Source organism: Grammomys surdaster, unplaced genomic scaffold (genome assembly GCF_004785775.1).
Source record: "Grammomys surdaster isolate TR1022 unplaced genomic scaffold, NIH_TR_1.0 170, whole genome shotgun sequence".
In the NCBI taxonomy this organism is placed as follows: Eukaryota; Metazoa; Chordata; class Mammalia; order Rodentia; family Muridae; genus Grammomys; species Grammomys surdaster.
In genome coordinates, this window is record NW_021604618.1 from 14,479,891 (window position 1) to 14,492,992 (window position 13,102).

A 13,102-nucleotide genomic window follows, 5' to 3' on the forward strand; every position below is an offset into this window, starting at 1 on the left:
CTAGACTCTTTGTTTCCAGAGGCATCCAGCAGAGAACCTGAGCTGTCTCAGTAGGTTGAACAGCTGTCAGTTTCCCCCTTTAAATAGGCTTGATACAGGAACAGCCTCTCAGAGTGCTACAGAGGCTTTACCTATGAGGAATTAAAGGTCACCAAGAAATGAGGTTTTCCCCTGCTTCAGAGACAGCCATGCTTTGAGAAAACTGAAAGTAAAAAGGTTATAGTTAACAAAAAACATGCTTCATGGATGGTTTTGGTAGAGGTTTCTGTAATGTTTGCTTTTAAAGTGATTTTCATTATCTTTTAAAAAGTTCTCTTATAAACCTTTTAGACATATTTAAGTTCAAAATAGAATATTAACAGTTTAGAATAATATTAGCCAATTATAGTGGATATATATAATATTTATATATGAAAATTTTAATTGTGGCTTATATACATGTAACTGGAGATAAAACTTAATTACAGACCAGAGAATACTTCAAAACATGCAGTAAGCAGGAGTGTAGAAATGTGAAAATAATTTTGTTATATTTACAACTTATTGAAATATGAGAGGGATCAAGATATTGAAGATCATGGAGATAAACAATTAGCCTGGGACTACAGTTGATTACTAGTTACCTTATGATACTGGCAGAAAAGATGCTCAGTTAAAATGGAGAATACTGAGTAATTAAACACACTGTGGAGGGTTCGAGATTAGGTCTGAGGTAACTGTCATGAGAAACAAGAGCATTTACGTGACTAACACCAAAGACCATTTACTACATCAAAGAAAATATCAGATTAAAATTTTAAAAGCTTCAAGGAGCATAACAGACATTCTAAAAACAATAGAGGCTGGCTCTTCTTGAGATTGCACATTTACAATAATTTTTCAATTAGAAACTAGCTTGCCTTTATGACTACAAAGATGTATGAAGATGTATGAACATTCATTTTATTTTACATTGTTGGTGTGTAGAGCGTAATGTAATAAGGGAAGGCTTTACTGACTGAACAGCACAAGTTCTCCATGGTGGTTGCAGTCTGATTGAGTTTTGAAAGTTGAGCATGGTTAGCCATTGATGAATAAGGAATTGTTTAAGGACATCTAGTTCCTATGAGATTGGAAACGTGAGGCTGAGTCTCCTCTTCTAAAGTTATTTTATCTCCTCTTACATCCTTGGTAGGTTTGGAACAGGATGATGCTCCAATACTGACATACTCACAAATCCCCAATACAGTAAATGAACAGGGATCTTCTGAGCTAATCCAATCATATAGGCTAGACTATCACTGAAGACATGCTCATAAGGGAATTGGGGTAAATGCTGGGATGGAATTTTTTCTCACTGTTTAATGGCTAACTCTTGGGTAAGAGAGGTAATGCTTAATGGTCTATATTCAATATATCTGGATGCAACATATGTCAAACATCAAACACAAACAGGAACATGGTTTAATGCTTGTCTACAAAGTTTTCTTAATGTGCTCCTCAGAATCATAACCACAGATGGATTGGCTCAACAAGTAGATTTCTATGTCTTATTCTTAAGTAATTGATTCCAAATTATCAAATGTTGGGCTATGTATACATATATGTGTATGCATATGTATATGTGTATATGTGTATATATATGTATATATGTATATATATGTATGTATGTATGTATATGCATGTGTATGTCTATACAGATACACACCCTCTGCATTATCACAGATTCTTTTTTGAAATTTCTTAAATGAAAGTCTACTGTCTTTCCTATTTGGGCTGCAGTTTTACAGTTAGTGTATACTTTGAGTGACATATTAGTATTGAATACATGTTATCTAAAGAGGTAACATTTAATAATTCTATTAGAAGATAAAGAATGAGCTTAGCTTAAAGGATTGAGATGTTTTTGCAATTGCACAAAGTATTGAGTGCCTCTATTTAATTATTTAACTTTTGCAAACAATTCTAGCATCATGAATTGATAGTATAGTGTTATATCTTTAAATCAATGCATAAATATCTGAATCATTTAGTTAAATATGTTAATTCCTATAGTTTTATTATTAAAATCAAATCAATCAATTGAAGAAACTGCTGATGTGCAAATATATGTATATATAAAACTTTTAGTATAAAAGTTTAAAGTATAAAAGTTTATCAATTTTAGTATAAAATTGATAAAATCAATTTTTACATGCAAATACTTGTGGATTTTGAAAATAAAATGAGGTAGGGTTTAATTTTTTCTCCATAGACTCAGAAACTGATGGATTCCATGAGGAACTGTAGTGACATTGCACCGTGTCCTTCATCTCATGATATAAATCTAGACTGCTTAACACACAAAATGTAGATTCATTTTCCTCCATCAATTATAGAATAATCACAAAATTATAGGTGCAAAACAAGTAGATATATTTAATGTTAGCTAGAAAATGCAGGACCAGAAATATTTTGTACAGATGGGACTTATGTCTTGTGCTGTTGCATGAGACGATATTTTTTGTATGTTGCCCCTTATACATTCTTTCTAAACATTCAAGTGAACTCTGAGCTGTGGCTTCATGCTATATTCATCTTGAATATTAACAAAAGCTTCCTAGATTTAAACTTTCTTGTGTAGATCATCCATTATCTCTGTCTTATATGGATATTTTTGTTTTTAGTGTTAGACTTGCCATGATTGGATTATTTCAAGAAATTTTAGAAGTAATGGAAGCAACATACAACCATATCTTTAATATCTATAAGGCTATCATATTTTATAATTTAATGACATTTCACACCTTCATAACTGACTGACTTGTATATGTGTATATACACCTATTTATCTCCCTGTCTGCTTTTAATATATCTAATCCATATCATCTATATGCGCTACTCTGGAATTATTCAAAAAATGATGTGAAAATACAACTTCAGAACACGATATGTATATCTCAGTCTGTATCATCTTTGTTGGACCTTCTCAAACTTAAACTCAAACATAAACATATTTATACAGTAATCACACAATGTTTTTAATGCTGATTATTCAAGATAAAAAAGTCAGAAGCTAACTTTAATAAATTTGGTTTGTGATAAAGTGATTTTCTATTGATATTACACTCAACCTCGTCAAAATTAATTGTATGGAGAGCTCTACTTTTAGACAAGATAAACAAATAAGGATAAGTTTTACTCCTATGTTACAAACAATAAAAAAAATGTCCGAAGTAGACACAGCAACGAGATAGATGAGGAAAGAAGTAAGCTATTATCATTACTTGAGATTACTGGCCGAAAAGAGTTCCAGATATACAAAGAACTATAGGAATTAAAATATTTTGAGTAAGTAATTTAGTGATATTTGTGCATCAAATGTGGACATATATAAGGAAATTTTCTGAAATCAAGAACAAAACCAAGAATGGACCAGTAATCCCCAAGTACTTACTACTGTCAGCCAGTGTAGAGTTCCTCATTGTTCCTGGTACCTTAGTAGAGCACACAGGAAGATCATGTTTTTGTTGTTGAGAACAATTAGATATAGGCAGAGCACTGGGGTTATCCAAGTTGAATATTTCAAGAGCAAGAATGCCTCTAACACACATCAAATGATTTTTTAAGCAACTAAACCATGAGGCATCTACCAGAATCATTACAATTTACAAAGAGTGATACACTGAGGCTCAGTGACTCTATGGGCAACAACTCTAGGACATAATACCAAAAGACGTGATCTACAATATAGTTTAACCAATTTGGAAAGTGTTTGTTCAGCTGTTTTGCAAAGGTTATTATGAATAATGTTTGATTATCTAATTTTAAGGTAATGGAGTGGAAGTGCAGTATGACTTCAGTGTTTAGAGTTGGAGACTCTGAGCAGTGATTAAGATTCTATGAGTCATGAGAGAAGTAAAGCCCTTATGATAGAACTTTTGATTTTATAAAACTCTTACCCTGCCTGTCTCATCATGTGCCTTTGTTCTGTATTTTGTTAGGGCTCTGTCAGCAAGAAGACCTTTTTTTTTTTTTTTTTTTTTTTTTACCAGATGATACCCTGGAACATCATACCTCCACGTTCATGAACTACAATAACTCTCTTTTCTTAAATAGGTGACTACCATCAAGCAAATCATCACAATGAGATAAACTGGACTAATACAAAAACTAACAATAAAGCTATTACATATGCTGACAATTCTACTTCTAGATACTGACCGAGGAGAAATAACAATTGTCAGTCAGAAGACACAGAAAGCAGTGCTTTTAGAAGCTTTGTTTAAAGTGAGAAATGTATTAGTATATAAACGAATAACAAACTTTGATATAGAGAAAATGAAATAGTATCCTCAATGATGAAGAATGCTTTGTTGATAAAAGTCACATTGTAAGATGAATTTGGAAACTGCTACAGTATACAAAAGAAGTCAGAAAAGAGTCTTACTATTTAATGCTATATACATGAATCAACAAACATGTATGCATATCAATGATGGTATGTTGTAATTAGTTACCTAAACAGAGAATTTGTATGAGCTGTGTGTGGGAGAGCTGGGGAGAATGTGGGAGGTGGGGGTTTAAGAGGTGGGAGGTGGTGAAACAGCCTTGTAGGTGACATACACGTCCATTATCTTCACTGTAGTGCTGTGCATCACAGATGCATATGCCTTAACAAAATGTATCATTTTTATTGGTTACATGTGTCTAATCTAGTTTACTACATAATAATTATTTTTCCATAAATATCTTCTGAAAATAAAAACTTTAAGAACTAATGGATTTTTTTTTTACATTTGTATTCACCTAGAAACTTATAGAAAATTTGTAATGTGGGGACATCTAGATTCTTGCCTAAAGGTTCTTATTTAATTTCTCTGAGATATGCCTTGCTCTTCAAGAGTTTAAAAGTCCATTAGGTATTTCAGATAGACAGCAATATGGGACTTTGGGAAATGACATTACATTTCCTCTGTGAAAGTAGAAATATTTTAACTTAATAAATTCATGACAGATACAAATTGAATCATCAGTCATGAAAATAGTTATTTTCATAAAATGAATCAGATGTAATGTCAAGTGGAAGTTTGTGCCCAAGGTGTCAATTATCAGTTATAATAACACAGAAAGAAAAAGATATTAAAATAAAATATATCCACTTTTTTAATTGCAACAGACTGATTTTTTTCCCAGTTGTCAATGACACTAATAATGTTGAAATTGTTGGAGCCAATTAATTTTGGCAGAAAAACAATTTACTGGGGAACGTTTCCCTGTCTAATTCTTAGAAAAATGGGCTCAGGGAAGAGACTATGGTGGCCCCCACTCACCTTGGCATAGATGCAGCTGTCGTTGAGTCTCTGCAGTGAGCAATTCTTGTCACACAGAGGGCACATGAAGACTTCAGTGGCTTTACAAATTTCTTGGCTTTAAAAATCAAAGGGAAAAAATGTGAACCCTTGTATTAGCCCCTACTGAACACAGTACTGGGAACAGAAATGCAGAGGAACAAGGAAGAAATAGAAAACAATCATCATAGAGTTAGATGATGGCTTCCACATACATATCTTAGAATACTCGTGATAGAAAGGTTTTTTGTTTGTTTCTTCAGTTTTAGAAAACTGTGCCAAAGGAATATAATAATAATAATAATAATAGGCTATATATTAACTTGTAAGATACTTAATTTAAAATAAAGACATTTTGATTCATGGTCTCTCATGACACACAGAATTATCTTAGGTAGCACATCTCTGAAATATTCAAAAGTCAGATGCAAGGTTGCCATTTCTGTCTTAATCCTGTGTCTTTACTTTTTGGAAGGCACAGAGATAAATCACTGTCCTTAATCTTGTCTTTTTAATTACCTTGAATTCCAAGCTGAACAAAGATTCTCAGGATCGATCATTCCTTCAAATATCTGTGAGGATGAATCTGTACCATGAATGACTAACCAACAACTTACAGTGCCACTTCTTATGATAGCCTAGCACTGGAATAGTGATGGCTCATTGATGAAGGGAACCTTGGTCAGAATTATTTGCTTATGTGTACTGACACGGTTGTCTTCTATTTCAACCTAGATTTTTCAGTCTTGCCAAGATAAGCTTGGAATCACCGAATTTCTTTATCTATCCTTCATCCTACCATGGCCATCTTCTTTTTCTCTTTCAGCATTTCTGTCTTTGTAATTGGTAGACTGCAGTAGGATGGTCAAGCCTCCATGAAGGAGCTGCCAGACCCAGGCTTTGACTCTGATACTCCATAATGCTCCAATGCTCCCAATTTCTCTGAAAATTTTTAAATGTGCCAAAGATATTTAAACAAACCAAATTTCTATGTATCAATGAATGGATATAAAACATTATATATATTGTACATACATACAACAATTCTGCATATTGAAAGAAGTACAACTATCCCTGCCTTCAAATTGTACTAAAGAATATCATAATAAAACCAGCATGGTATTGGGACAAAAATAGACACAATGATCAATGATCATATGGTTACTGACACCTAGTTTTGCTAAAGCAGCCAGAAACACACTGGAAAAGGATAGGTGCTGGTAAAACTGGACAGCTGCATGTAGATGATTCCAAATACATCCATACTTAACACCCTACAATACTCAACTCCAAATGGATCAAAGCTTTCAACATAAAACCAGATACACTGAACCTGAGAGAAGAGAAAATGAGGGGTAGCCTAGAACTTATAGGCACAGGAGATGACTTTCTGAACAGAATATTGTTAGCAGAAGAACTAAAATCAACAATTAATAAATTGTACTGCATGAAATGAGAAGCACAGAAAAGGATACTGTTATTCAAACAAAAGTAGCAAGCCATAGAACAGGGAAAGATTTTCATAAACTCTGCATCTGATAGACGGCTAATATTAAAAATATATAAAGAACACAAAAAATTAAATGTTGTGAAAACAACTCAATTACAATATGGGATATAGGCCTAAAGAAAGAATTCTCAATAAAGGAAACTCAAATGGCTGTGAAACACTTAAAAAAATGTTCAACATCCTTAGTCATAAGGAAACAAGAATCAAAATTTATTTGGGATGTCACCTTAAACCCATCACAATGGCTAAGATAAACAAAACAAGTGACAAATCATGCTGAAGAGAATGTGGAGTAAGGGGAACACTTATCTGTTGCTGGTAGGAGTGAAAAATTGTACAGCCATTATGGAAATCAGTGTGGGAGCTTCACAGGAAGATGGGAATCTACTTTATTATCATGTTATACCATTCTTGGACATATATTCAAGGGATACTTCATCCTACTACAAAGACATTTACTCAACCATGTTCATTGCTACTCTATTCATAATATTCAGAAATTAGAAGCAACCTAGATATCTTTCAAAGAAGAAAGGATAAAGAACATGTGGTACATTTATTTATACAGTGGAATATTACTCAGCGATTATAAAAATGAAATAATGAAACCTGCCAGTAAATACATTGAACTATAAAAATCATCTTGAGTGACCCAGAGAAACAAATATACCGTGTATTCACTTATATGTGAATACTAGCATGAAGTCAATGATTCCCAAGTATTATCTGTAGAAACATAGGGTTAGGTATAATTGAAGGGACTAGGGGGACAGATAGGAAACAGAAATAGAATAGATAGTAATAGATATAAGGTGGTGGGAGACTGAATTGAGGGGATTAACTGGGGAAGAGATGAATTGAATTGAAGATGGAATTAAGGGTGAATATTGAAAGAAACAGCTAAAATTAAGAGTCATCTGAGGGATAGCATAGAAATGTATTATATATGTAAAGGCAAGCTAAATGAAATAACTAAATAACTTGGTGGAGTGTGTATTTCTTGTCACCAAATAAACTTTCCAGTACTGGGATTAGGTTACATCGAATTGTGTTGTTGGCAAATGTGGTTTCATTGGACCTCCAAAACAGCTCAGTTTGTTGCCAAGACTATACATTTCTCTCCACCATCTCTCCATCTGACATCAAGCCTCCATTGTTGAATACAATTCCCACACAACTCACTGAACTTTCAGAAATCAAGCTGATGCCTACATAGAAACCTTTACTTCAATAAGGGGCCTTTGTACAGGAAGGTATTCACATGCTATCAAAGGAGAATAGTAAACACCAACCTGACCACAAAGCCTTTGATCCACAATGGTGTCCTGCCTGCACATGCTAGTGCAATGTGGCACAAAGCTGGTTGTCATTAGTATCCAACCAATATCTGGTTTTACTTAAGACCCATTCCATGAGATGGAACCCATACCTGACACTGCTTAGGAGATCAAACACTGGACATTAGATAACCCAGGGACAAAATACTACTGTTCTGAAAGAAAATAAAGCAGCAATCAAATGACTTCTACTGATATTCTGCTATGCTCACAGAACAGTGCCTTGCTCAGCTATCATCAGAGAAACTTCCCTATAGAGCAGATGGGAATAACTAGAGACCATCACCCGGACGATATGAAGAGAGTGAGAAACCTTGGAACACTCAGGCCTAAATGGGATATCTCCATAAATTCTTTCCCCTTGGGTCACTGAGAACAATGTGGAAGAGAAAAATAAAGAGATTGGAGGAGTTAAAGGGGATGGAAGCCACCAAGTAAAACAACTTTCTCTAGAGCAGCAGGATCAGTCTTGTGCCTTTTCTTGAGATTTTTTTCCTTATCTCTCTTGCTTTTGCGTGTTTGTTTCATATTGTATTATTATTATTATTATTATTATTATTATTATGTTTTTGTTCTATCTTATTATATCATTATATTATATTAAAATGTATTAGCCCTTAGAAGCCTGTTTATTTCCTAAGAGAAAGTGCATGGATCAGAGGAACATGGAGGAGTAAAGACAGGAAACTAATCAAGACATGTGAAGAAAAGGTCTTTTTTCCATAAAAGGCAAAAACAAAGACCAAACACACACAAAAAGAAATATGACTGCAGTTTGGTTGTTTGTATCTTGTAGATCCATAATAAACAGACCCATATCTCCAGATGTTTATCAGTTCATTACTTTGCAACAAACAAAAAGGAGCTTAATAAGAGACTAGTATGAATCAACACAAAACAAAGCTCAGTCTCTTCCCTGCCTGCCCACAAAGATAACAGCCAGGACTCAACCATGTCTGGCACCTTGAATGGAAAATTTCAGTTTTGAAATTCTGAAAGTCAAGATATTCAGTGCTGCTTATCTTGGTTTAGAATAGAAAGTCTAACGAGATCTTAATTATACTGTGACTAAAGTAGTGGTAATATAACACCCAAAGGCACAGAATGAAGACTTTGTTGATGCCTTTAAAATACTCCATGTACTAAAGGTAAAAAAAAAAAAAATATCTATTTCATAAAAAAGAACCTAGGTTCTCCCACTGGTACCAAATTAACAGAAACAACTAATTTATTACCATTTGTGTATATTCCTACTGGTTTGCAAATTTCTAGTATGTTTTGATTGAGAGAGGTGTCGATATCTTATCATAAACCTACGTGAAGTATAGAAATTATGAGAATGCTATCCATGGGTCCAATCTGAGCAGTAACTACCGAGTGGCCCCTTTTCTCTTCCTTTCTTCCTTTCTTCTCTTCCTTTCTTCCTTCTTTCTTCCTTCTTCCTTCTTTCCTTCCTTCCTTCCTTCCTTCCTCTCTCTCTCTCTCTCTCTCTCTCTCTCTCTTTCTTTCTTTCTTTCTTTCTTTCTGTTGAAAATATTCTTTTCTCATACAGTTTATCCTTAATATAGTTTCCTCTCCTTCACTGCCTCCCAGTTTCTCGCCACTTCCTCTCCCCTCCAGATCTATTTCCTTTTTGTCTCTCATTAGAAAAGGACAAGCCTGTTTGTAAATTCATTGTAAAAAAAAAAAAAAAAAGAGTTTTCATTTCAAGAACCCATTCTCTGAGGTCAAGAGCTCACTAACTGAAGAGTGTGTAGGAAAATCCCCAATGGGAGCAGAGAAGGAAGACGTTTTAAAGCTGAGATTTATACAGGATGATGTTGCCTCTCATAATCATAGTGACTCTGTACAATGCTGAAACAAATCTATGATTGGGACCATATGTTTTTGATCTTCAGTGCATGTCTTGAAAATCTAAGGGAGTTCAGGGGTTTCAAATCAAAGAATTTGGTTATTGAACTCGAGTACAACAGAGATACTTTGTTCCCAGGCAAAAATATTATGCATTTGTTAATATTTTAAAGAGAAATACAGGGAAAGGACTATTTCTGATGCTCTATAATTTTATATTAGAATTAGCTATTAATAAGTGCTTCCCAGAAGAAAGACCATTGCAAAAATATTGACGAGAGAGAACAAAGTACTGAATTTTGATAAACTGTGTCTTTCCTTTTAAAAGTTTGTTTAATTATTTTATTTGTAAGTGTGTAGGCCTGAGTGTATGCATATGTATCATGTGTATGTAGATGTCCTTGGAGACCAGAAGACGGCGTAAGATCCATTGGAGTTGGAGTTATATGAGGTTGAACCATATAGATCCTCTGAAAAGAGTAAGGCAGTTAACTGCTGAGCCCCCACAGAAATTCTTTGTATTTTTGAATTTGATCATATAGAATTAATTTTCATGAGAATTGTTAATATAGAGTTAAATACAATGATGAAAAATAGTGCATTATTTTAAAGAATAATTCTTTCTCATTTCTAACATTATATCTCTCTCTTTTTAAAAGATAATTACATTTTTGATGTAAGATTGACTTGTCAAGTCTCACTTTGATAATCTTTTTAGATTATGTAATGCATATTGGAAAAAATAAATTTAGCAAAGTGATAAGAACTTTTGGAACATATTGAAAAGAATCTGCATGTAAAACTATCAGAATGGCATTTTAATAGATCTTCTGACACTCTATAAACAAAACAAAACATGCACATATAAGTACTATTATTTATCTCCACCACTGATAGGCATTTGCCCTTTCACAGAGCAAGTCAAATATTTCAAACAATTCTCACCATAGCTCACCTTACTTGACTTTCATTCATTGTAACTAATCCGTAGAAGAAAACACAAAGGCCAACAACTGCAGCAGGAATCAGCATTCCAGTATACCATCCCAGCCAGGCGAAGTATAAGCCAATCTTCTCCCCAAAGTACATCCTGCAGAGAAAGTCAGCCTTCTGTTGAATTAATGTGATATAAATGATCTGACAATCTCCAATACCACAAGCAATGAGGATTTCAGAGGAAATTTAAGACTATCAGCCTGCCCAAGAACTCCTGTCTGGTGTTACACAAATCTCATTTTGGCAATGATGTTTTTTCTATAAGTTTGGTCACTATAGGGACAACACGAGATCAACTTGCAACAGAATCTACTTCTATACCAACTTTCTTAAAATTTTTTTCATAACTCAATCCTGGCCCTTTCTCTATCCTTCTAATCTACCTAACAAAGCTATTTTTGAGAAATAAAAACTAAAAAGGAGGAAAGATCATGGGTCCTTTGATTGGATTCTTTGTTCAGGATAAATGGCACACTTGGGCTGACATGCTTATGCTACATCTACAGTGTTGCATCTTGTCTTCTTGCACCAAAGCCATATCCTGCTTGTCTGAATCACATTTTCTTTGATTATCACTGGTCACTAACTAAAAAAAAAAAAGCTTTCCTCCTATTACTGGCATTTGCTTTTTTTTTTTCATTTTTTATTGGATACTTTATTTATTTACATTTCAGATGTTATCCCCTTTACACATTTCCCCTCCCTAGAAACCCCCATCCCATCCCCCTCCTCTTTTTGCTTTTATACCATTTTAATTACACACAAGTATTAAGGTCAGTTCTAGGTTGAAGGACTAGCAATACAATAGATGCAAATAGTCATGAAACAAGCAAGACAATAAACACAAACAGTCAAAGAACAAGCAAAATAATAAACAAAATTCTGTGAATGCTCCTGTGATCATTGTTTCTAAGGGCTTATCAGGATGACCAAAATATCTTAGCCAATTTCCCTGTCCTAGCCCAAAGTCATTTTTATGTCTGAAGCCTACTTCCTAGTTCTAACCTAAAATTTAGATTCCTGCCTGAAATTACTTGTTTGTTCTAGCCCAATATTTAGATTCCTGTCTGAAATTACTTCTTTGTTCTAGCCTAATGTCAGATTTCTGCCTGAAGCTTATTTCCTTGTCCTTGACCCATGTCAGATTCTTGTCAAGCAGCCCCAAAAGCTCTCTGCCTCTCCCTCTTTTTTATTTCATAAACAAGACTTAGGTCATTCTGCCAAGAATGCCTTCCTTACTCCTCATGGAATATGCATTATCAAAAGCAATATACTTCTGTCTTAGGTTGGTTACGCTTTGTGCAGAATCTTACCAGTCCTTGGCTTGCCAGCTTGTTAATTTAATAACTATGTCTGGGGGTCCATTTTCATGTTCAAGCCATGAAATTTGGCTGCCAACATGTTGATGTTGTTAAAGACAAGCTTTAACATGATGGGTAGGAATAAAAGTATTCCCAGGACAAAAAGGGCTAGCATGATCAGAAAGCCTTTCGTGACTTGCTCTCCAACCCTTGTAAGGTGTCTTGTTCTTGTTCTCATGCTGCTCTGAACCATGCCCTAATTTGTGTCATCATCCATGATGCCTTCTAATAACTCTGCCTTATTTCTCAATTCCTCATCACCTCAAAAACAGGTTTAACTTCTTGAAGGTTGAGCTGTGGGTTGCTTCACTAGCAGCCACTATTAGAAAAGTAAAAAAAGACAAAAAAATGAGTACACTTTATTAGTTTCCAGTTGATATGGAAGTGGCAGATTAATGAAGCAGCTCTAAGATCTACTCAATTATTCTTCCTTCACCTATTCTAATGCTGGCTTCTATAATCCCATAGTTTATAAAGAGCTGGTAGAAATAATTTTACATTCCTTGATTTTCCTACTACTGTGAGGTATCCATTTTCTAAAACTGGTTACTTAACTTGCTACCCTCTGCTGACAACACCTCACCCCACCTAGGGTATGGTATTAAAAGTTGATGCTTCACAGTATTTGTTGCTGGAAAGAAAATTCATTTATTATTTTTCATTAACAAGTGTTTATTCTTTGCTTGTGAACAATGTGAAATCTTTATAATAAAGGGGACAGTGGGCTGCAAAGACTGA

General features: G+C 34.3%; 1 protein-coding gene across 1 annotated transcript in view; it reads right to left on the reverse strand.

Moving 5' to 3' along the window:
• Positions 1-13,102, reverse strand: part of Ano3 (anoctamin 3) — a 258,830-nt gene that overhangs the window by 71,952 nt on the left and 173,776 nt on the right. Inside the window, exons 12-13 of the mRNA XM_028766961.1 lie at positions 10,963-11,097; positions 5,292-5,388 (exon numbers count right to left, since the gene is read on the reverse strand). Coding sequence (XP_028622794.1) covers positions 5,292-5,388; positions 10,963-11,097 — 232 coding nt within the window. The remainder of the gene's footprint in view (positions 1-5,291; positions 5,389-10,962; positions 11,098-13,102) is intronic.